This window comes from Vidua macroura, unplaced genomic scaffold (assembly GCF_024509145.1).
Source record: "Vidua macroura isolate BioBank_ID:100142 unplaced genomic scaffold, ASM2450914v1 whyUn_scaffold_189, whole genome shotgun sequence".
NCBI lineage: Eukaryota > Metazoa > Chordata > Aves > Passeriformes > Viduidae > Vidua > Vidua macroura.
In genome coordinates, this window is record NW_026530573.1 from 1 (window position 1) to 24,559 (window position 24,559).

The 24,559-nt window shown below is 64.2% G+C and overlaps 2 protein-coding genes across 6 annotated transcripts; both read left to right on the forward strand.

Moving 5' to 3' along the window:
* The first annotated feature begins 1,992 nt into the window (after positions 1-1,992).
* LOC128802801 (uncharacterized) lies at positions 1,993-7,002 on the forward strand. Of its 5 annotated transcripts, none has more exons than XM_053969365.1 (3): positions 1,993-2,679; positions 4,889-5,664; positions 6,258-7,002. In XM_053969365.1, the coding sequence occupies exons 1-3, from the start codon at positions 2,074-2,076 to the stop codon at positions 6,346-6,348; spliced, it is 1,473 nt and encodes a 490-aa protein (XP_053825340.1). In that variant the 5' UTR covers positions 1,993-2,073; the 3' UTR covers positions 6,349-7,002. The 5 variants fall into 5 exon arrangements, with proteins under 5 accessions (XP_053825340.1, XP_053825344.1, XP_053825342.1 ...); XM_053969369.1 differs by having other exon boundaries at positions 4,889-5,006; XM_053969367.1 differs by having other exon boundaries at positions 4,935-5,664.
* Positions 7,003-19,584: 12,582 nt separating this feature from the next.
* Positions 19,585-24,323, forward strand: QTRT1 (queuine tRNA-ribosyltransferase catalytic subunit 1). The gene is made up of 10 exons (XM_053969363.1): positions 19,585-20,786; positions 21,035-21,103; positions 21,336-21,474; positions 21,577-21,655; positions 22,288-22,403; positions 23,067-23,205; positions 23,291-23,366; positions 23,472-23,581; positions 23,683-23,767; positions 23,851-24,323. Exons 1-10 carry the CDS (start codon positions 19,596-19,598, stop codon positions 24,001-24,003), a joined length of 2,157 nt encoding a protein of 718 aa, XP_053825338.1. The 5' UTR covers positions 19,585-19,595; the 3' UTR covers positions 24,004-24,323.
* Positions 24,324-24,559: the final 236 nt, after the last annotated feature.

Below are 24,559 nucleotides of genomic sequence, written 5' to 3' on the forward strand. Positions count from 1 at the left end.
CCAAACACCCCTAATCCTGCAGCAAACCCCTCCAAACCCCCCAAACCCCACAGCAAACCCCCCAAACCCCCCCAGCCCCACAGCCCCACCTGTGGCCGGCCCCGGGCTGCAGCCAGGTGTCGTCCACGGGCGGGGGCACGGGCGTGGACACGGTGCTGGTGCTGATGTCGCCGATGATGGCCAGCGCCTCCTTGAGCGCGTGGTACATGCGCAGCATCTCGTCGCGGCGCTGCGCCTGCTCCGCCGACTCCTCCATCAGGCTGCCCTGGTCGGACGAGGAGTACAGGAAGGCCAGCAGCTCCGAGTGGATGAAATCCTTGGTCTGGGGGGCACGAGGGAAGGGCTGGGACGCGCTGCTCGGGGGTGGGGGAGCGCCCCGGTTGGTGGGAGTGGGGGTTTTTGGGTGGTTCGGGGTGGGTGTTGTCCCGGTCCCTTGTCCCCCCGCCCCGGGGGTGCTGCGGGCACAGCTCTGAGGCACTTCCCAAAGGAGGGGAGTGTCAGGGATGGAAAACTCAAAAATTTTCCCCAAACCCAGCCTGAACCTCCCCTGGCACAGCTTGAGGCAGTTTCCTCTTGTCCTGTCCCCTTTGGGAGGAGGGATCAGCCCCTGGCTGGCTCCAACCTCCTTCCAGGGAATTGTCAGGAGCCAGGAGATGCCCCTGGAGCCTCCTTTCTTCGGGCTGAGCCCCTCTAGCCCCTCCCACAGTTCTCCAGCCCTTTTTCCCTGCTCTCTAGCCCCTTTTCCCACTCCCCAGCCCCTTTTCACACTCTCCATCCCCTTTTCCCCCCTCTCCATCCCCTTTTCCCCCTCCCCAACCGCTTTTCCCCCTCTCTATCCCTTTTTCCATGTTCTCCAGCCCCTTTTCCCCTCTCCCCATCCCCCTTTCCCCCTCCCCAACCCCTTTTCCCACTCTCCAGCCCCTTTTCACCCCTCCTCTCCATTCCTTTTTCCATGTTCTCCATCCCCTTTTCCCCCTCCCCAGCCCCTTTTCCTGCCTCTCCAGCCCCTTTCCCCCCCTCCCCAGCCCTTTTCCCAAATCTCCAACCCTTTTTCCATGTTCTCCATCCCCTTTTCCCCCTCCCCAGCCCCTCTTGCCCCTCACATTGTTGATCATGAGGTGCATGATGGTCTTTGGCATGAGGTCCCGGATGGATTTGTTGATGATCCCCACGTAGGAATCCACGAGGTTCCGGATGGTCTCCACCTGCCTCTCCAGCTGCGGGTCCATGGAGAAGGTGTTTTCCTGGGCCCCGTCCTCGCTCTCCGTCTGCAAAGGGCAGGGAATGGGGAATGCTCAGCCCTGGGATCAGGGAGGAGCAGGAGGGATCCCCCTGCTCCACTCCCGGCCCCATTCCCATCCCGGGGGTCACTCCACAGCCTGGAACCAGCGGGATCCGTCCGGCAGCACCCTGGGGATCTCATCCCGCACCTCCGGGGAGTCCTGGGCAGCTCCTGGCTGCTCCCAGCCCCGCAGGGCCGGGCTGGGGATGGGATTCACCTGGTCCTTCTCGGGATAAACTCCCGCCCGGAGGAAGGAGGCTTTCCAGCTGTCCACGTCCTCCTGGGAATCGCAGGCCAGCTCGATCTGCCGGAGATCCTTGTACACGTTCCTGCAGGGGAAGGAGGGATTGGGGTCAGGGGGGAGCCCCCAGAGCCACGAATCCCCGCGGAATCCCAGTGGGAATGTGGGATACGTCACTGCTTCCTCTGCAGGATTCCCCCTGCGTGGGACCCCAGCCCCCGGGAGCAGGGCTGGCTCCAAGGGAAGGGAAAAATCCCTGAAAACCAGGAGCCTTGTCCAGGAGGATTCCCCACCTCTGCTCCGTGTTGAAGATGGCGAAGATGTGTTTGGTGGACATAAATCCCTTCTCCACATCCCTGATTTTCAGATTATCCAAAGGCAACATGTACTTCTTCTCCTTCTCCTGGGAAAGGGGACGAGAGGGAAGCAGGGATGAGCTCCCGGAAGGCCACGGAGGGCGAATGAACCCCGGCTTTGGGAACTGCAGACCCCAAACTCCCGCTGGAAAAGGCTCAACGGGAGATTCCCAGCTCATCCTCTGCAGCCTGGGATGGGGGAATTGCTCCGGGAGGGACCGGGGCTCCCCGTGGGTGCTGCTCTGCCTTTTCCAGGGCTGCTTTGGGATTTGGTCCCTCCGGCTCCGTGGGCAGCTCCGGGATGGGGCCGGACCCCCTTGGAGCCCACCCTGCTCCAGCAGGGACCCCCAGGAATGCGGCTGGAAGGAGCCTGGGAGCCGCTTCCAGCCAGGGGCCGCCGGAACGGCAACATCTGGAATTGTTTAGAGCAGCTCCAGCTCCACTTTGTCTCCAGATGGTCCCAAAAAGTGACGTTGGCCTTTGTGGAGAGGCCACGAACCCGGGGCCGGCCCCCTCCCCCGCGCCCCACACGATTTCCTGACAAACCCACAGCGCTTTTCCAGGCGGGATTCGGAGCCGAGGGCTCTGCCACGTCAGGAGCAGACAAAGCCGCGGCCCCGGGACAGCGACACCCCCACCCCCCCCCCCAAAAAAAAAAAATCCAGCCCCGCTGGGGGGACGGGGAGAGCCGGGCCGGCGTTCCCAGTGTTCAGACTACCTGTTCAGGTGGGAAGGGATGTACAGTAGTCTGCACATTGGTTACGCCGGCGCGGGCGGCGCCGGAGCCGGAGCTGCCGCAGGTAAGCGGGAATTGCTCCTTCCTGGGAATTGCCCCTTCCCCGGGAATCCGGGAATGGCCCCTTCCCCGGGAATCCGGGAATTGCCCCTTCCCCGGGAATCCGGGAATGGCCCCTTCCCCGGGAATCTGGGAATTGCCCCTTCCCCGGGAATCCGGGAATTGCCCCTTCCCTGGGAATCCGGGAATGGCCCCTTCCCCAGGAATCCCTCCTTCCCTGGGAATCTGGGAATTGCCCCTTCCCTGGGAATCCGGGAATGGCCCCTTCCCCGGGAATCTGGGAATTGCCCCTTCCCCGGGAATCCCTCCTTCCCTGGGAATCAGGGAATTGCCCCTTCCCCAGGAATCCGGGAATGGCCCCTTCCCCAGGAATCCCTCCTTCCCTGGGAATCCGGGAATTGCCCCTTTTTTGGGAATGGCCCCTTCCCGGGAATCGCTCCTTGCCCGGGAATCCGGGAACTGCTCCTTTCTGGGAATCACCCCTTCCCCGGGAATCGCCCCTATCCCAGGAATCTCCCCTTCCCGAGAATCGCTCCTTTCCGAGAATTGCCCCTTTCCCAGGAATCTCCCCTTCCCTGGGAATCACCCCCTTCCCGGGAATCTCCCTTTTCCCGGGAATCTCCCTTTCCCTGGGAATCTCCCCTTCCCAGGAATCGCTCCTTTCCCAGGAATCGCTCCTTTCCCGGCCCATCCCGCAGGTTTTCTGTGGGATTTTCCCCGGGAGTGAGGGGCGGCAGGGCCGGGGGGGGGGGGTCCGTGCCCTGTCGGTGTCCCCCGGATTTCAGGGATTGGGGGGAGCCGGCGGGGTGAGGACAGAGCCTCATTCATCCCGAGGCCGCTCCCGCTCCCCCTGGAGAGGCCCCGCAGGAAACCGGGAGGGCTCGGGGCAGGAATGTGCAGGGGGAGCAGCGATTTGGGGGGGTCGGGGGGTGCTCCAGAGCTTTGCCTTCGCCTGGAAGAGGCCGGAGGAACAAAGGAAAAGCGGGATTGGATCCCGCGAGCCGTGCCTGGACATTCCCGGGAAATAAACGCCGTGCCCGTGCCTCCTTTCCCTGACCCTGTGTGGGCTCCGGCCCCTCCAGAGCCCCCCGCCCGCGCCGTGATTCCCCCCCAAATCCCGGGAAGGGCCCCCCCACAGTGCCTGGTGACGCCAGGGGAGGAGCGGGATCAGATCCCGGGGGTGGGAAGGCTGGAAAACCCAAAACCTCCGGGGAGGAGCCCCGGCCCTTCCTGGGGGAAGCCCTGAGGAATCACTTTGGGAATGAGGGGGGGTCTGGAGCACCCCTGAACAGCGGGCTAGGAATAAACAAAGTTCCAGCAGGAAAAAAGGGGGGGATGTGCTGGCTCCAGCACCCCAAAATCCAGCCAGGGAGGGAATCGGGGTCATCCTGCTGGGAGCAGGACCCATCCCAGCTCCCTCCAGCGCCGGCATTCCCTGCTGGAATGGGGCTGCAGAGGATGCCGAGGTTTGGAGAGGGGGAATTCGGGATTGGTTCTGGTGACAATTAACCCTGAGTGCTAATCACCCCCCCTAATCCCAAGGATCTCCCCCCCAGAGGCCCAAGGAATCCCAGATTCCATCTCCACACCCCATTTTTATATCTGGAACCCCAAGGAATCCCAGATTCCATCTCCACACCCCATTTTTTCCCCCAGAGCCCCAGGAACCCAGATTCTCCCCCAGGGCCCTGAGAATCCCAGATTTCCTGTTTTTCTGCCCAGAGCCCCAGAAATTCTGTATTTTCCCCATTTTTCCCCTGTAATCCCGGATTTTCCCCCATTTTTCTGCCCGGAGCCCCGAGAATCTCAGATTTTCCCTGTTTTCCCCCTGGAATCCCGGATTTCCCCCTGGAATCCCAGATTTCCCCCTGTTTTTCTGCCCGGAGCCCCAAGAATCTCGGATTTTCCCCATTTTTCCCCCGGAATCCTGGATTTTCCCCATTTCCCCCCCCAGAATCCTGGATTTTCCCCATTTTTCCCCCGGAATCCCAGATTTCCCCCCGTTTTTCTGCCCAGAGCCCTGGGAATCCCAGATTTTCCCCGTTTTTCCCCTGGAATCCCAGATTTTCCCCATTTTTCCCCCGGAATCCCAGATTTTCCCCATTTTTCCCCCGGAATCCCAGATTTTCCCCGTTTTTCCCCTGGAATCCCAGATTTTCCCCATTTTTCCCCCGGAATCCTGGATTTTCCCCGTTTTTCCCCCGGAATCCCAGATTTCCCCCCGTTTTTCCGCCCCGTACCTCCTCGTCCTTGTACCAGGAGAGCGACTCGGCCGTGAGCACGAACCAGTACTCCTTGGAGCCGCCCTTCATGATGCTGATGTTGTTGATGGTGAGCCAGCCCCTGCGGATCACCTGCAGCACGCCGGGGGGGGGGCGAGGCGGGACATCAGCGGGATCCCGCAGCCATCCCAAAGCCCGCCAGGCCTCCCCCGTCCCGCAGGGAAGCTGGGAGCAGTGTTGTGGGAACGCCCGGAGCGTTCCCAGCTCCCCAAAGCCCCGTGGGAAAAGCAGGGAGCTCCTGCCCGGGCCAGCGGGATGATCCCGAATTCCCATCCGCGCTCTCTCGGGGAGCCCTCGGGTGGATCCCGCTGCCCCAGGGATCCGTGGGTGGATCCCAGAGTCCTGGGGAGTGCCCACCCAACGCCCAGGAACGCTGGGAATCGCCGAGGAATTCTCTTCTGGCGGGAGGGACCCGGCAGGGATCCACCACGGGTTCCACATCCCAGCACATCCCCGGATCCCAGCGCCTCATCCCTGTATCCCAGCCCCTCCCCGTGTCCCAGCTGCCCCACCCGGGGCTCTCCCACCCCTCGGGTTAGTGCCAGGGCTCAGCGGGAAGCGCGGCCGGAGCGGGAGCAGCCCCCGGGAAGGGGCAGAGCCGGGTTAGACACGGAGCCTGCCATGGCTCCGCGGGAACACCGGGATCCCCTCCCGGGGCTGGGGCTGGGGTCGGTTTCCCAGCGCAGGAGCCACGGCAGATTCCCGGGGTGAGGAAGGAGCGAAGCCGGAGCTGCGGCGGAGCGCGGACGGAGCGCTCCGGGAGAGGGAAGGACGGAGAGCCCGGGAATTGCAGGGGGCAGGGGAGGGGGATTTCACCTCCGAGAGCCCCGTCCCCGTCTGGGAACCACCCCGGGATTGGATCCGAGCGGGTTTTAAAGGAACTGAGGCGGGAAGGGGGAGAGGGAGGATCGGGGATCGGGAATGAGCGGTGGGAAAGGGATCGGAGCAAAGCCAGAGGGGTCAGGGGGGGCTTGGGGGGGTTATTGGGAAAAGGGATCATGAGGAAAAGGGGCTGAAAGGAAAAAAAGGGATCTGCCTGTGGAGCAGGGAGAGGGAACAGGGTCTGGCAGGCACTGGGGGAATTCTGAGGGGTTACATGGAAAAGGGAGAGGGTCGGTGCAGCCCAGCGGGAGCTGGACCCTCCGGGAGAAGCCCAGGAGTAGGAGCAGGAGGGAGAAAGTTCCTTTAAAACCGATGGATTTCGGTGAAAACGGGGATGGTTTTGGGGCTCGGAGCTCGGCAGGGCTCCCATCCCCAATTCCCAGCTCTCCCCCCTTCCCGTCGCGATCCCGTCCCACAGCCGGCGAGGGAACGGCCCTGCCCGGAGCTCTGGGGGTCCTGGGGCTCCCCGCAACATCTGGGGGCTGCTGAGAGGAAGTGGAAGTGTCTGAAGAGCCAGGAAAAGGCCGGATCTGCGACAGGGATTCATGGAAGGGGAGGCACAGCCCCTCCTGGGAAGAGCGGGACGCAGTGGCCCCCTGGAATCCACATTTTGGGACAATAAAAGCCTTTCAGTGCCAGCCCGCGGCCGTTTCCCCACGGGAACGTGGTGGCTGACACCAGGGAGCTGCTCCTGCTCCTGGCTCTGACATTCCAGCTCTGTCCAGAGGCAGGATCCACGCCATTATCCTGCTTCTCTTGCCCAGCGGGGCTGAGGCCACCCCGGGGCTGTAAATCCCAGCGTGGGGGTTTGGAAAGGGCTCCCTGTCAGACACTTCCACGTTCCTGGAGCGGTGACAGGCTCCGAGTGTGGAGCAGTGGGATTGGGATCCCCTGGATCCCCGACAGGGAATGCTGCCCTCCCTGTCCCAGGAGGGAGGAGGAGCTCTGTGGGTGGAATGACGGGGCTTGGAGCAGCCAGGTTGGGAATTCTGGTGTTGGCAGGGCAGGGCGAAACCCCAAATCCCACCCAAAAAAAGGGAATTTGAGGGGGAGAAGTGAACTCCCAGCCCTTCCCTCCGTGTGTTCCCAAGGGATTAGAGGGAATCTCACCCCCCACCAGCCGTTCTGGGCTGAACCAGAAAGTTTTTGGCCTCCTGTCTCCCAAAGTTTGGGAAAACCGGAAGCGACCTGGACCCCAGCAGGCAGCATTCCCTGTCCCGGATCCCGGGCACGGGCTGGGGTCACCCCAAAGCCCCTGGAGAAGGCACAGGGGGGACAAAGCCGATTTCCACCGGGCAGATCCCGGCTGCTCCCTCTGGGAATCCCGTCCCCCTTCTCTCACCAGCGTCCTCCATCCTGGGGAGCAGGGGGGGCGGCGCTTTTGGGGGTTTTTTTTGGGGTTTTTGGGAATGTTGCTCCTGGCAGGGCCGGGCCTCGCCGGGCGCTGTCCCGGCACTATCCCGCTCCGTGGTACTTACCAGGATCTCCCCCTTTGGGCGCGCAAAATTAAGGGGGGAAAAAGACAAAAAAAAAAAAAAAAAAGGCAGGAAGAGGAGACGGGACAGGGAAGGAAGTGACAGGAGAGAGCGGGAAGCACAAAAAAAGGGAGGAAAAAAGCGGAAAAACAGCAGAAGAAAACCCGTTACATGCTATTAATGGTCATTCCCAGCGTTAATCCCTCGGAGCGGCTTCCGGAGGGAGCGGGGAAGGGGCACGGCCGCTCCTGCTCATCCCAACATTCCCCTGGGAGCGGGACCGGGGAGGGGACACGGCCGTGGGGACACCCCGGGGTCCTCCCGGGACACCCCGGTGTCGTCCCAGCTCCCAGTCCCTCGCCCCCCCCCACTGCCAGGGCCGCGTCTCCCGCCCGCTGTGTCCCAAATCCCGCTGCTTTCAGGCAGGAATTCCGCTCCCACTCTGCTTTTCCACGTCCAAGCCCGGCCTTGGCTACCGGTGTTAATGGATGGGCTCGGAGCTCGGAGCAGGGGGAGGAGGAGCAGGAATTCCGGGAGCCTCCGGCTGTACCTGGTTGGGGATCGCTCTCTTCTTGTTGGTCTGCGTGTTCCGCTGCTGCGCGCTGGGAAAAGGGAGGAAAAAAAAAAAAACGGGATTTTGAGGTGGGGAAGAGGAAGGTGAGCGAGGGCCACGCACCCGGAACGCCGCGGGGAGGAGCCGATCCGAAGGGTGGAATTCCAGAGCCCCTTCCCGAGGTTTTTTTCCCGAGGTTTTGCCCAGGACCGAGCGCACAGAGGGGGGACGGGACACCGGGATCTCCTCCTGAGGGATGGGCATTCCCAGGACGCGACTCCAGAGGGAGGAGGGCGTAAAACACCGAGCGAGCGGAGCAGCGGCTGCAGACTCCCGAGGGGATTCCGACCACCGAGAACCAGGAGCTTCCAGAAACACCTAATTCCCCCCAAAACGGGATCAGGATCGGGATCGAGCATTACCTGCACCAGAGGGAAAAGCTACCTGTCTCTCCTGAGCACCGAGGGGGCGGAACCGTTAGTCAGGAGCGGGAACAAAATCCAGGAAATCCGTTAGAATCCCACCGGGACGCCCCAGAGCAGCCGACGGGGGGGACACACCCACCCCTGGGAAAGGGGAGCGCTGGGATTTGGGGGATCTGGGGGAGCCCTCCCTGCCTGCCCCGATCCCGACAGCTCCTCCCGGGTCCCAGGGCAGGGGTGATCTGCGTGAACTCCAGCTGAACTGGGAGGAGAAGCTCCAGGCTCCCAGTTGTACTGGGAGGGGAAACAACCCGGCTCCCAAACCCAGAGGAGAAGTTCTCTGGCTCCCAGAGCTGAGGGAAAAGCTCCAGCATCCCAAACCCAAGGCTGAACTGGGAGAAGCTCCAGCATCCCAAACTCAAAGCTGAAGTGGGAGGAGAAGCTCCAGATCCCAAACCCAAGGCTGAACTGGGAGAAGCTCCAGATCCCAATTCCAAAGCTGAACTGGGAGGAGAAGCTCCAGCATCCCAAACCCAAGGCTGAACTGGGAGGAGCAGCTCCCTAACTCCAAGATCCAAAGGAAAAGCTCCCTGGTTCCCAATTCCAAGGCTGAACTGGGAGAAGCTCCAGATCCCAATACCAAGGCTGAACTGGGAGAAGCTCCAGGATCCCAAACCCAAGCTCCCAGCCCCGAGGGAACCTCCCCAGCTGCTGATCTGCCAGCCCCCGGGGAAGCTCCCGGGATGCCCTGGGGAGGGGGAGCTGCCCCCGGTACCCACCCGGTCGCCACGTGCTGCTCAGTGAAACAGCTGGGGCGGGAGAGGATCGGAACAGTCCAGAGACAGAGAGAGGTGATGGATCCAAGGGGAAACAGCAGAGAGCAGGAGGAGAGCAGGGAGTGTGACCGGAGAGGAAAGAGAGAAAAAAGGGGGAAGAGAGAAAAAAACAGGAGGAAGAATGTGGGAATTTAAGGGGCAGGAGATGGGAGTGGGCTCCAGGCACCCTGAGCTGGAGTCTGGGAGCTTCCCAGAGGTTTGGGGCTGGAAAACACCGGGAAGAGTCAAGGGAAGGTGGCAGAGAGAGCCCTGCTCCTGGCAGGGGAGAGGATGAGGAGGGACAGAGAGGACAGGGAGCGATTCCCGCTCCGTGGCAGCTCCAGGGTGGTTCCAACAGCCTGAACCATCGGGATTCATCCAAATTCCTGAGGCTGGAGCTTTTCCCAGCCCCTTTCCCGTACCCCAAACCTGAGGGAATCGGGTGCCAAAGGCGCTGGTGGGATGTGGGAGACTCCGGTGTCCCCCACAAGGAAAACACAACGGGAATGCGGGAACTGCCCCCCCGGAAAAGGACTCACTTGGCGAACCCGATGAAATCCTCGTGGTTGGTGTTGATGTAGGAGAGCTCGATGTCGATGAGCAGCAGGATCTGAGGGAATCGGGAGTCAGGGAAGGTGGGAATTCCCACACTGGGGGTGCTGGGAATGGCCTGGCAGCTGACCTGGTCCTTGGTTTTGCCCTCCCGCTCCCGGATGTGGGTGGTGACGATCCGCTCGGTCTCCTCCCGCAACCTGGGGTAGGAACCCAGCTGGAAAAGAGGGAAAAGGCCCGGGAAGAACCGCTGGGATGGAGCCAGGCAGCTCCGGGGGCAGCAGCGCTCCACTCCCCACCAAACCCCACCAAACCCCTGCCCCGGGAGCTGCAGAAGGGGTTCCCATTCCCACTGCTCCCACAGGAGCTGGCTGGGCTGTGGGGCATCCCCAAAATCCCAGCTCATCCATCAGGATCTGTCCCAGGCCAGGGAACACCAGGAGAAACCCAGGAATGCCCAGTTTGATCCCAAATTCTACCAGTGGGGGGGTTTTGGGTGGAGGGAGGCACCTGCAGGAGGGATGGGGCTGGAATGGCTCTGGCCAGAGGTCCCTTACTGGTGTCACTGGGCTGACCAGTATGTCACTGTCACTGGGCTGACCAGTCCCTCATGCTGTCACTGGGCTGACCAGTATGTCACTGGGCTGACCAGTATGTCACTGTCACTGGGCTGACCAGTCCCTTACTGCTGTCACTGAGTTGACCAGTCCCTCACTGGTGTCACTGGGCTGACCAGTCCCTCACTGGTGTCACTGGGCTGACCAGTATGTTACTGTCACTGGGCTGACCAGTCCCCCACTGGTGTCACTGGGCTGACCAGTCCTTCACTACTGTCACTGGGCTGGCCAGTATGTCACTGGTGTCACTGGGCTGACCAGTATGTCACTGTCACTGGGCTGACCAGTCCCTCATGCTGTCACTGGGCTGACCAGTACCTTACTGGTGTCACTGGGCTGACCAGTATGTCACTGTCACTGGGCTGACCAGTCCCTCACTGGTGTCTCTGGGCTGACCAGTATGTCACTGTCACTGGGCTGACCAGTCCCTCATGCTGTCACTGGGCTGACCAGTCCCTCATGCTGTCACTGGGCTGACCAGTCCCTCATGCTGTCACTGGGCTGACCAGTATGTCACTGTCACTGGGCTGACCAGTCCCTCATGCTGTCACTGGGCTGACCAGTACCTTACTGGTGCACTGGCGCACGGTGTTGATGAGCTCCTGGATCACCAAATCCACGCATTTCAGGCACGGCTCCTTCAGCTTCACCACCTGCTTCTTCACGATGGCCTCGAACGCCAGGTCCGGCGTGAACAGCCCCGTCCTGGAGCCCAGGGAGCAGGAAAAGCGGGATCAGAGCGGGACTGGGATGGGACTGGGACGGTGCCCCATCCCAGGGAGGGATTGCCTGACCCCACGGAGCAGCTCCCGGCTTTGGGAGAGCCAGTTCCTACTCCTAGGGAGCAATTGTGCTCCTGGAGAACAATTTCCACCTCAGCAGAGAAAACCCCTGCTCCAGGAGAGCCCTTCCCACCTGCCCTGAGCAGGCTCTGGGTCGGGAATTGTGTCCAGGGAAGGATCCGTGCTGGATACTTGCCTCACCCCGTGGATGTTCTTGATGGCGTAGCTGATCTCCCGCCTCAAATCCTTCTCGTCGAATTCCATCTGCCGGGAAAGGGAGTGGGAATCAGGAACCCTCAGGAATCAATCGGGGCTGTCCCACTGTCCGGAATGACCCAGGTTGGACCATCCCTACAGCCTCGCCAGGCAGGGGCTGCTCCGTTCTGTCTACCTCAAATCTCGAGATTTTTATGGGGTCGTGGAATGGTTCGGGTTGGAAAAGCCTCCGGGGACAGGGAGCACCCCAATCCTCACCTTCACGAGCTCAAAGGGGAATCTCTCGTGGAAAATCCGGTTGATCCTGGCGCCCCCGGAGAGCTCCAGAGTGTCCACCTGATCTCCCGAACCCTCAATCCGCTTCTCGAAGTCCACCCCGAACTGCTGCACCATCCTGGGCAGGAAAACCAGGAATCAGGGAGCTCCCCTGGAGCAAAAATTCCCCTGGTTCCACCAGCTGGGGCGGGAGAAGTGCAAATCCCACTTTTCCTGCGGCGTGGGAGGGTCAGGGAGGGACAGGGCTCCCAGTTCCCACGGCAAAACGCAGGGATGCTCCAGGGGCACTCCCAGGAGAAACTTTCCCCATCCCTCCACCCTGCAAGGAGAGCAATTCCAGCTCCTCCCCGAGACCAAGAGGAACATTCCCAGCTGGGAAGGACAAATCCCGTCCCGCCGGGAAGGCAGCTGGAGAGGAACCCACTGCAGCAAGGCTTTGGTTTTCCTGGCGGGATCGTCGGGGCGGAAGTTCTTGTACTCCTCCACCTCCTTCTCCAGGGACAGCAGCTGGCTCTGCAGCTTGCTCCGCAGCGAGGGCAGCGTCTCCCGGATGTGGTTGGTGAGTTGCTGCCGAGGGACGGGGAAAGCTGAGCCGGGAGCCTGGAAAACTCGGCTTTTCCAGGCGGGAACGCAGCGGGAAGGGGCCGTCCCACCTGGTTGAGGACCCTCTGCAGGTGCGGGGTGCCCATGCGCTCGGCCATGTGCCGGTAGGCCGGGTGGGACAGGAAGAACTTGCGCTCGGCCGCCAGCGCGGCGCGGATGTCCTTCTTGCCGTCGATGTCCTTCTGGCTCCGGTTGACCACGCCGATGTACCCTGGCACAGCGGGGACACGGTGGGACCCGGCCCGGGAAGGGCGCCCGGAGGGCAGGCGGTGACATCGCGGGGTGGAGGGGGACACTGGGGGCACTGGGGACACTGGGGGCACGGGGGGCACGGGGGGAGCCAGGGAGGGACACGGGGCAGGGGACATGGAGAGAGCCAGGGAGGGACACTGGGGACACGGGGGGAGCCAGGGAGGGACACGGGGGGCACAGAGAGAGCCAGGGAGGGACACAGGGCAGGGGACATGGAGAGAGCCAGGGAGGGACACTGGGGACACGGGGGGAGCCAGGGAAGGACACAGGGCAGGGGACGTGGAGTGACCTGAGTGGGACACAAGAGAGAGCCAGAGGGGACACAGGGCAGGGGACATGGAGTGATGTGAGGGGGACACAGAGAGAGCCAGGGAGGGACACAGGGCAGGGGACATGGAGAGAGCCAGGGAGGGACACTGGGGACACGGGGGGAGCCAGGGAGGGACACAGGGCAGGGGACACTGGGGACACGAGGGACACGGAGAGAACCAGGGAAGGACACAGGGCAGGGGACATGGAGTCACCTGAGGGGGACACAGAGCAGGGGACACACAGAACGACCTGAGGAGGACACACAGAGTGATGTGAGGGGGACACAGGGGACACAGAGAGAGCCAGGGAAGGACAACAGAGCAGGGGACATGGAGTGACCTGAGGGGGACACAGAGAGAGCCAAGGAGGGACACAGGGCAGGGGACATGGAGTAACCTGAGGGGGACACAGGGGACACACACAGTGACCTGAGGGGGACCAGGGGACACACAGAGTGACCTGAGGGGGACACACGGAGTGACCTGAGGGGGACACGGGGGACACGCAGGGACCCGGGCCCGGCCGTACCTCTCCGCAGGGGCAGCAGTTTGTTCTCCAGCACGTCCCGGGCGTCGGTGCCTTCGTCCATCAGGTCCAGCTTGGTGATGACGCCGATGGTCCGCAGGCCTGTGGAGCCAAGGGTTGATCCCAGTTAACCCCAGCCAAACGCAGCAGGGACCCGTGGAATGGAGAGAAACCGAAGAGGAGGATGAAGAGGATGAGGAAGGCAGGGAAGCCCCTGCAGCCCCAAAGCCGCCCCCCATCCCTTTACCCTGCGGATCCACTTCCTTGGCCATCTTGAGCGCGTCCGAGTTGGCCAGGTCCATGTTGGCCGGCGTGACGGCCAGGATGAGGCTGCTCTCCCGGCTGATGAACTGCAGGATCATGTCCCGGATCTGGAACTCGATGTCCTGCGGCTGATCCCCCACCGGCACCTTGGTGATCCCCGGGAGGTCGATCAGGGTCAGGTTCAGCACTGGCGGGGGGGGGGACACGGATGGGGTGAAGGTGGGGGGATCCCTCCGGGGGATCCGCGCCCAACCCTCCCTCCGGAGCCAGATTCCCGATGGATTCGCTCCTGCGTGGCCCCATAACCCCCAGACTGCCCCCGTTTTCCGGGATTTCCCCTCACCGTGTGGGGAGTACACGCGCAGGTTGATGGGCACGGGGGAGATGCCCTTGTTGGTGCCCGTCACCCGGTCGGTCTCCGCCTCGATCTCCTGCCGGACCTCATCGAAATCCGTGAACTTCTTGGATTTGCAGTGCAGGAACTCGGCATACTCTGGGAGGGATTGGGGACGTCAGAAACGGGGAGCGTTCAGGGGGATGGGGACAGAGAGGGGCAGGGGGATGGGGATGGATGTGTGGGGAATGTGGGGAAGGGGCTGCAGGACAACGAGGAGGGGCTGCAGGACATGGGGAAGGGGCTGCAGGACACTGAGGGGCTGCAGGACATGGGGAAGGGGCTGCAGGACATGGGGAAGGGGCTGCAGGACACTGAGGAGGGGCTGCAGGACATTGAGGAGGGGCTGCAGGACATTGAGGAGGGGCTGCAGGACATTGAGGGGCTGCAGGACATTGAGGGGCTGCAGGACACAGGGAAGGGCTGCAGGACAACGAGGAGGGGCTGCAGGACATGGGGAAGGGGCTGCAGGACATGGGGAAGGGGCTGCAGGACAACGAGGAGGGCTGCAGGACATGGGGAAGGGGCTGCAGGACATTGAGGGGCTGCAGGACACCAAGGAGGGGCTGCAGGACATGGGGAAGGGCTGCAGGACATTGAGGGGCTGCAGGACATGGGGAAGGGGCTGCAGGACATGGGGAAGGGGCTGCAGGACATTGAGGGGCTGCAGGACACCAAGGAGGGGCTGCAGGACATGGGGAAGGGCTGCAGGACACTGAAGAGCTCCCCTGGATCCCAATCTGCCCCAGGAAAAGGGATTTCAGCAGCTCCGGGGCCGCGCTGCGGCAGCCGGGATGGTGCAACTTCCTTCCTCCTTCCCTCCGTGTGGGCAGAGCGGAAACCTCGGCGCTGCCCTGCCCTCCCTGCCCTGCCAGGGCTGGAATCATCCCCGACACCTCACCCCTCACCCCAGAGCCCTCACCAACCCTCCCATCGCTCCCAGGCCGGCTCTTCCCGAGCCTCCCTCAGCTCCCGGGAGCCACCGATGGCTCCAGGAGGTCACCAGGGGCTCTGGGATTCACTCAAATCCAGGGATTTTTTTTTTTTTTTTTTTTTTTTGGCAGAAGAAGAGCCTGGCTGGTCAAGGTGAAGGGGGCAAAGGAATTCTCCCCGGATATCGGGATGGCTGACGGAAACCTGGCTGGGAAAATGAGTCACCCCCATGCCCAGCTCAGCGTTCCTTGGTTTTCCTTGGCATTCCTCTGGCCTCCCCAGCATTCCCAGGCATTCCCTGAGCTCTCCCCCGCATTCCTCCCTGATAAGCAGGGGAATCTGGGAACGCGGGGGCAGCGGGATGGACCCGAGGGCGCCGTGTGGGGGGGATGCTGTGTGCGAACCCCCACGGCTGCACAGGGAACTCCTTCCCTGCTTTCCAGCCCCGTACCCGTCTTGGAGAAGATGAGCTGCAGGATGAGAGGCCGGCGAGTGACAATCCCAGAGCCGCGGGGAAGGAAATCCCTGGAAGGGATGAAAGGATGGGTCAATAAATGAATTAATCCTATTGATTCCTCCAGCACTGGAGAGCCCTGGGAGGGGACTGGAAGGGCTTGGGAACACACGGGATCAATCCCTGCTCTCCTGGGAGTGCAGATCCCCCCGGAAAGCAGGAAATTCCCACAGAATTCCTTCTGGCCTCAGTGCCCAGAGCTTTTTTGGGAGAATCCTGCCTGGAAAAGGTGTTGCTCCAAGGGCAAATTTAGGCCGGGGCTGTCACCACCCCTTTCCCGTGCAGGAAACGGGACAGGGAAGCGCCTGCTGGGAATTGGGAGTGATAACTGCCCGGGATCACCCCAGGGAGCGGCTCTGACGAGAACAGCCCGGCCTGGACGTCACGGCAGTGCCAACAACACCCTGCCGGTGTCACCGTGACGGCGTCACCCCGACACCGCGCCAGAGCCTTCCCGGCAAACCCCGAGCCCTGTCCCGGACCCGGGGTGACAGCTCGGAAATGAACTTCCTGCCCAACCGGGAGGACAGGTCCGGCGGGAAGAGCCCGAGCGGGACAGCCCCGGGCAGCTCCCGGGCTGGGAAAAGGTGGAATGAATGAACCTCGGGGAGGCCCCAGCTGCCCCCCGGCCCCGCGGAGCCCAGTGGGAATGCCGCTCCCGGCAGGAATGTTGGGCCCAGGGTGATTCCCACAAAGCGGGGTCCAACGCCTCTGGATCCGCTGCTCCCTCCTCCCAGCCCTGATCCCAAGGGGGAGTCAAGGTGATCTCCCTGTCCCAGCCCCGATCCAAGAGGAATTTAGGTGATCTCCTGATCCCAGGGGGAATCGAGGCGATCTCCCTGTCCCAGCCCCATTCCCAGGGGGATTTAGGTGATCCCCATCTCCCAGCCCCATTCCTAGGGGGAATTGAGGTGATCTCCCTGTCTCAGCCCTGATCCCAGGGGAATTGAGGTGATCTCCTGATCCCAGCCCCATTCCCAGGGGAATCGAGGTGATCTCCCTGTCCCAGCCCCATTCCCAGGGGGAACTGAGGTGATCTCCTGATCCCAGCCCCGATCCCAGGGGGAATCGAGGTGATCTCCTGATCCCAGCCCCATTCCCAGGGGGAACTGAGGTGATCTCCTGATCCCAGCCCCATTCCCAGGGGAATCGAGGTGATCTCCCTGTCCCAGCCCCATTCCCAGGGGGAACTGAGGTGATCTCCTGATCCCAGCCCCATTCCCAGGGGAATCGAGGTGATCTCCTGATCCCAGCCCCATTCCCAGGGGGAACTGAGGTGATCTCCTGATCCCAGCCCCATTCCCAGGGGAATCGAGGTGATCTCCTGATCCCAGCCCCATTCCCAGGGGGAACTGAGGTGATCTCCTGATCCCAGCCCTGATCCCAGGGGGAATCGAGGTGATCTCCCTGTCCCAGCCCCATTCCCAGGGGGAACTGAGGTGATCTCCCTGTCCCAGCCCCCCGGGATTCCCGGCTCCATCAGCTGGCAGTCGCTGATGCGGAGGGGAAGGAGGGGACTCGGGGAAGGACACGGGTGGCAGGTGCCACCCAGCCCCGGCTGTCCCCGTGTCCGGCTGGGCAGGATCCGAGCCCTGCGGTGACGTGCGGAGGAGCCCCGGGACGTCACCGGCCCGGATCCTGCCGCCTCCCACCTGGGCTCAGGTGTGACCAGGGCCAGCGAAGGGACAAAGGGACAAAGGTTTCAGGGTGGAGAAGTGTGGTGGGAACTTCTCAGTGCCAGGAAAACTGCTGGGGAAACACCTGAGCGTGTTTCCACGTTTCCAAAACACCGAACCCCGGCTTCACCTCGCTCCAAACGATTCCCTTCCCATTCCTGACAGAATTCCCTGGATTCCTCTGGCCACGGCTCCCCACCAAACCCACTCCACCAAGGCAAATCCCACGGATTTACCCCTGGAGACCCCCAGCCCCACCAGACCTGGGGACCCTCGGGATGGGTCACCGCCCTCGTCCCGTTCCCGTGGGACTCAGCTCTCCCTCTGGCCCCAAATCCCACCGATCCCAACACCTGGGGCTTAGCCCCACTTTGGGATCCCCGAGGCATTTCAGGGGACGCTCCCCGAGGCGGGATAAGGATTCCCAGCCCAGGGTGAACCCCGGCCTTCCCTTGGGCACAAGGGCTCATAATGCCCCATTGAGGTCAGGATCCCTCGGGACTGTCCCCACCCCCGGGGGACAACGGCTCCATTGTCCCCCAGGCCAGAGACAGCTCCGGGAAGGGCTGGGACAAGGCTCCAAAGAGGGACATTGGGGCCACAAAGAACGCCAGTGACGATCCTGGGTCCTTCCCTCGGTGCTTCTCCCACTAAATCCAGGGATTGAGGCGCTCCAGGCCCCTCACCACCAATCCCAATCCCCCCACGGATGTCCCAGTGAGGCCAGGCCGTTCCCCATGGAGAAATTCCAGCCCAGTTAGGCTAAGTCATGGATTTAGAGCGTTCCCAGCCCAATTCCAGGTCCCTCCAAGGGATTCTGGGCACCTCAGGATTATCTTCCCATGTATTTTGGGGGTACAGAACCCACAGAAACAGGACCGTGGCTTCCCAACACAGATCCAGGGCCTCCCAACACGGATCCAGGGCTTCCTGGTGGCTCGGAAAAACCGAGATAAAGCTCCCACAGCTGCAAAGATTGAGAGGAGCGAGCCCCCACGGGCAGTTTCCGAGCCCGGCTCGATGGATCCCTGCGGATCGTTGGGACAATCGGAACAGCCCCGAGGCCCCGGCTCATCCCAGCTGGAATTCGTGATCCAGGGGAAAAAAAAACCCCGGCCCCTGTTCATCCTCAAAGCTGGGATGACAACGGTCAGGTCAGCATTCCTCACCACCCCATCCTCACATTCCCAAGGACAGCGACAGGACACCCCTGGGGTGTAATTAACCCTAATTAGCACAAGCTGCACGACGAGGTGGGGAAGGATTCCCGGATGGATCCGACTGCGACACAAAGGGGTTTAATTACCAGGGCTGGGTAATTAAAGGCTGCCAGAATTCCCAGGAATTCAGGATGGGGAATAACTCCACCGCTTCCACCCCGGCTGCTGCTGGAAAAGCCCAAAGCCAGGCTGGGAGTCCGGCCTGCACTGGGATGGAAGGGAAAAGCGGCGGATCCCAGCCTGGACTCGGATCCACCTGGAGAAACGCCACAGGAAGGGAGGGAGGGACCCAGTGGAGAAAGCCCAGCTGCAGGAAAGCCCCGCTGGAGCTCCCAGTGGGGCATTTCCACGGAGAAAGGGCTGTCAAAACCAGCCTGAAACAGCGGGAAGAACACGGGGATGGGAATTTTGGGAACACGAAGGTTGAGGGGAGAGTGGGACACGGCCGGGATGGAAGGACAAGGAGGCTGCTGGCGGTGTCCTGGATGCTTCAGGAAGTGACAGCCCCGGACCGAGGGGGCAGGGGAGGACGGAGCCGCCGGCAGGAACCGGCTCCGCACGGACGGGGCGAGCAGCTGATGCAGACAAAGGCCAAGGGCCGGGGCAGCGCTCTGCCGGTGCAGCCGAACTCGGTTTTTGTGGATTTTTCCCCCAAGGGATGATCCCCCTCGCCTTGCCGGGAGGGTGCTGAGCTCTGCTCCCCGTTATCGGGGCGGCCACGCTCGGCTCCCGGGCCCACCCCAGCGCCGCTCCTATCTCCGGGGCGCAGCCCCACGGCGAGGATGATGATGATGATGAGGATGATGATGACGGTGGTGGTGGTGGTGGTGGGGAGGAAGGCCCACGCAGCTCAGCATTCCCGAGGAATCCCGGGGCGCCGAGGCACCATCCCGCGCCGCCGTCCCGGGCACGGAGCCGACACCGGCAGCACGCACAGAACCCCCCCCCCCGAACCCTTCCGGAACCCCCGCTGCCCTCACTCCGATCGCCGTTGACCGCCCTGCCCCGAACCAACACCGCACGGGCGCGGCCCGCACCGAGCCCCCGCTCGGGCCCCGCCGCCGTCCCGGCGCTGGCGCAGCGCGGCCCTTGCGCCGTTTGCGCGGCCCGTGCGCCGCTGGCGCAGCGCGGGGCCCGCTCCGCCGGCCGCGCCCTTACGCCGCCGCTATTCCCGAACGCGCCCTACGCCCGTAGCGCCGCCCGCCGCTCCCGCCGCTCCCGCCGCCGCCCTCCCCGCCGCCGCCGCCGCCGCCGCCGCTCACCGGCCCACGAAGTTCTCGAGCACCGAGCTCTTGCCGGCGCTCTGCCCGCCCACCACGGCGATCTGCGGCAGGTCGAGGTGGCAGCTCTGCCCGATGGAGCTGAAGGCGTCTTGCAGCTTGTTGACCAGCGGGATGAGCTCCTCCATGCCCCGGTTGCCCATGGCGGCGCGGCGGTGCCGGGCCCGCGCTCCCGGCGGCGGCTCCTCCTCACGGGGCCCGCGGCGGCGGCGGCGGCCAAACTTCCCCTCAGAGTCTCCTCATCCGGCACCGCCGGGCCCGCCCCGCTCCCGCAGCGCGCGTCGCCATTGGCCGGCTGGGCTGCCCGTCACGGGAGCGCGCGGAGCGGAGTGGAGCAGGGAGCTGCCAATCATTGTAAAGGGCGGGACCTTAAAGACAAGCCTGCTTCCTATTGGTCGCTGGGCCGTCGCTCATCGCTCACAGCCAATGGGAGGTGGCGCTGCTGTGTCAGCTGAGGCGGCGGGGACGCGGTCCCGCCCCTCAGCGGTTCCGCCATTGAATTGGCGGACGGAGCTTCCCTCGGGAGCGCAGCCCCGGGAGCCCGCCCTGCTCCGCTTCCCCGCCCTCCCTGCCGTTAGACAGCGCGCCCGCCACTCCCAGCGGGCTGGCCGATGCAGCCGAGAGAGGAGTCTTAAGGAACAGAAAAGCCTCTCGCAGTGGATCAGCCGGCCATCTGTCAGCGAGGCCTTCTCGCCGACTGGCTGCTCCGGTGTTTCGCGGCGCTCCCGTGACCGCCGAGCGTCGTGCGTTCGCTCGCGGGGAACGGCAGCCCCGAAGCGAAGCCCCGGGGCTGGAACCCCCCGGGAAACGCCTGGGGATCCCCCAGGGCCCAGAAGCAGCAGGAATTGGCTCGGCTCCGTGCCTTGTCGGGGTTTCGAGGGGTCTCTGCTGAGTTCGGGCGATCTCCGGGGGTCTCTGGGCGGCTCCGGCCTCGGCCGTTGCCCATCCCCACAAGGCCCAACATGGCCCCCGCGTTGCCGTGGTAACGGTCACTTCCGCCGGCGGCGCCACCGCCTCTTCCGGTCACGTGCGCCGAAGATGGCGGCGCCCGCGGCGGGGCCGGCGCCGGTGCTGCGGATCGTGGCCGAGTGCGGGCGGAGCCGCGCCCGGGCCGGGGAGCTGCGGCTGCCGCACGGCACCGTGCCCTGCCCCGTGTTCATGCCCGTGGGCACCCGCGGCACCGCCAAGGGCCTGACGGCCGCGCAGCTCGCGGCGCTCGGCTGCCGCATCTGCCTCGGCAACACCTTCCACCTGGGCACGCGGCCGGTGAGCGGCGCCGGGCGGTTCCGCCCCGTCCCTTTTGCCCGGCTTCCCCCGCCCCGAGCTCCCTCCGTTCCCAAATTCCGGCTGGGGTGGGTCGGAGCTGACGGGATCCCGGCGGGATTCCAGCGCGGCCCCCGCCGATCCCGGGGGATTCCCGGGGGGGATTCCCGGGGGGGATTCCCGGGGGGGATCCCGTTCGCTTCCCCCGCTCCCGGCGGCGTTCCCAGCTCTGCTCTCTCCCCTCTCCGCAGGGCTCGGAGCTGGTCCGGCGTTCCGGGGGCCTCCACGGCTTCATGGACTGGCCCCACAACCTGCTGACGGTGAGGGGGGGGGCGGCACCCCAAAATTGGGAGGGCGGCACCCCAAATTCGGGACGGTGGCACCCCCAGAGCTCCCCTAATTGTCGGGGCAGGACCCCCAGTTGGGGGGATCCCCCCCAGGTTTGTCCCCCTGAGCCTCGGGGGGGGGGTCCTGGCACCCCCTCGGACCCCAGTTCCGGGGGGTCCCGGGGTGTCCCCGCGCCCTCAGCGCCCGTTTTGGGGTCCCCCCCAGGACAGCGGGGGGTTCCAGATGGTTTCCCTGCTGGAGCTGTCGGAGGTGTCGGAGGAGGGGGTGCGCTTCCAGCCCCCCCACGGCGGGGAGCAGATCCTGCTGAGCCCCGAGAAATCCATGGAGATCCAGAACGCTCTGGGTGAGGGGGGCACGGGGCGGGGGCGCCGGGACCCCCAAATCCTGAAGGGGGAGGGGTGGGGAGGACGAGGGTGACCCCCGGCCCCACCCCACCCCCCCCCAGGGGCCGATATCGTGATGCAGCTGGACGATGTCGTGAGCAGCACCACGACGGGGCCGCGCGTCGAGGAGGCCATGCACAGGTGGGGACCCCCCCGGGACCACCCTGAAACCCCCCTGGGACCCCCCCTGAAACACCCTGAGACCCCCCTGGAACACCCTGAGACCCTCTGGATCCTCCTGAGACCCCCCTGGGACCCCTCTGAGAGACCCCCCAGGACCCCCTGATCCTCCTGGGACCCCCATAACCCTGCTGAGGACCCCCCCTGACCCTCTTGGGACCCCCCTGAGACCCTCCTGAGATCCCCCAGGACCCCCCCTTGACCCTCCTGGGACCCCCTTGAGACCCTCCTGAGATCCCCCAGGACCACCCCAGCCCCTCCTGGGACCCCCTTGAGTCTCCCCTGATCCTCGTGGGATGCCCCAGGACCCCTTTGGGACACCCCTGACCCTCCTGAGATCCCCCTGGGACCCCCCCCAAGACACCCCTGATCCTCCTGGGACCCCCTTGAGACCCCCCAGCCCCTCCTGGGACCCCCTTGAGACCCCCCCAGCCCCTCCTGGGACCCCCTTGAGACCCCCCAGCCCCTCCTGGGAGCCCCCCAGCCCCCCCCAGCCCCTCCTGGGAGCCCCCCAGCCCCTCCTGGGACCCCCTTGAGACCCCCCAGCCCCTCCTGGGACCCCCCCAGCCCCCCCAGCCCGCTGTCGGTGGCAGGTCGGTGCGCTGGCTCGATCGCTGCGTGGCCGCTCACGCCCGCCCGGAGCAGCAGCTGCTCTTCGCCATCATCCAGGGGGGGCTGGACCCCGAGCTGCGCCTGCGCTGCATCCGAGGTGGGCCTTCCTCATCATCCTCACCCTCATCCTCATCCCTGGGCCTTCCTCACCATCCTCACCCTCATCCTCATCCCCGGGCCTTCCTCATCATCCTCACCCTCATTCCCGGGCCTTCCTCATCATCCTCACCCTCATCCTCATCCCTGGGCCTTCCTCATCATCCTCACCCTCATCCTCATCCCTGGGCCTTCCTCGCCATCCTCACCCTCATTCCCGGGCCTTCCTCATCATCCTCACCCTCATCCTCATCCCCGGGCCTTCCTCGCCATCGTCATCCTCATCCCCGGGCCATCCTCAACATCCTCATCATCCTCACCCTCATTCCCGGGCCTTCCTCAACATCTTCACCATCCCCATCCTCATCCCCAGGCCTTCCTCGCTATCCTCACCACCCTCATCCCTGCTTGGGAGGGGCTCTGGGGGTCCTGGGGCAGCTCTGGTGGTCTTGGGGGTGTTCAGGGATGATTTGGGGGTCCCAGGGGGGGTTCAGGAGTGATTTGGGGGTCCCAGGGTGGGTGATTTGGGGGTTCAGAGGTGATTTGGGGGTCCCAGCGTGGGTGATTTGGGGGTTCAGAGGTGATTTGGGGTCCCGGGGTGGGTGATTTGGGGGTCCAGGTGTGATTTGGGGGTCCCGGGGTGATTTGGGGTCCCCATCCCCAGCCATGACCCAGCGGGACGTGCCCGGCTTCGCCATCGGGGGCCTGAGCGGGGGCGAGGCCAAGGCGCGGTTCTGGCGCACGGTGAAGCTGAGCACCGAGCACCTGCCCCGGGACAAGCCCCGCTACCTGATGGGCGTGGGGTGAGTCCGGGGGTCCCCCCAGCCCCCTCCCAGAGCCGGCCGGGCTGGGGGGGACCCCCGGAGTCACCCCCGATTCGCCCCCCAGCTACGCCACCGACCTGGTGGTCTGCGTCGCGCTGGGCTGCGACATGTTCGACTGCGTGTTCCCCACCCGCACGGCGGTAAGGGGGGCCTGGGGGGGGTTTGGGGACCCCTCCCCGGGGTTTGGGGACCCTTCCCCGGGGTTTGGGAGACCCCCGTAACCCACCCTTGTCCCCCCCCGGCAGCGTTTCGGTTCCGCCCTGGTGCCCTGGGGGTCCCTGCAGCTGAAAAATCAGCAATTCGCCAAAGATTTCCGGCCCATCGACGCCGACTGCGGCTGCCCCACGTGCCAGAGGTGGGCGGGGGGGGTTCTGGGGAGGGTCTCGGGGGTCTCCGAGGTGGGGCTGACCCCCCCCAAATTCCCCATTCCGCCCCCCCCCCCCCTCTCTACACCAGGTATTCCCGGGCGTACCTGCACGCGCTGCTGCGCTCCAACACGGCCGCGCTGCACCTGCTCACCCTGCACAACATCGCCTACCAGGTGAGGGGGGGGAGGCCCTGGGGGGGGGGGGGGGGGTCTCGGGGGTCCCCCCACCCCTCTAACCCGCGTCTCCCCCTCCCCAGATGAAGCTGATGGGCTCCATCCGGGACAGCATCCTGCGGCAGCGCTTCCCGGAGTTCGTGCGGGAGTTCATGGACGCCATGTACGGGGGGCGGGGGGGGCCCCCCTCCTGGGCTCGGGAGGCTCTGGAGTCGGTGGGAATCACCCTGGGCTGAGGGGAGCCCCCCCGATCCCTGGGGAGCCCCCCCGAATCCCTGGGGAGCCCCCCCGGATCCCTGGGGAACCCCCCCGATCCCTGGAGACCCCCCGGATCCCTGGGGAACCCCCGGATTCCTGGGGAACCCCCCCGATCCCTGGAGACCCCCCGGATTCCTGGGGACCCCCCCCAGAACCTCCCCCATTTTCAGGGGAAATCCCTCCCAGTTCCCAGGCTCTGCCCTCCCCCCCGTGTATTTTTATACTTTTTTTGTGGGTTTTTTTTTTTTTTTTTTACTATTTTGGGGTTTTTAAGGGGTGGGAAATAAAAGAGTTTGGAAGGGAAATGGCTCACGTGGGTCCAAGTGGGGCTGGGGGGGCCCTAAATGGGTCTGGGGGCAGGGAATGGGGCTGGGGACACATTTTGGGGACTCGGGAATGGGGTGGGGGAGGGCAGTTCCTGCTGTGACATTCCCGCTGTTCCCAGCCCTTTCCCACGGTGGCCTTTGTCCCTTTGTCCCACCCAGCTGGGACGTGGCTGGGGGGGAGGGGACAGGAACGGACCCTGACTGGTGG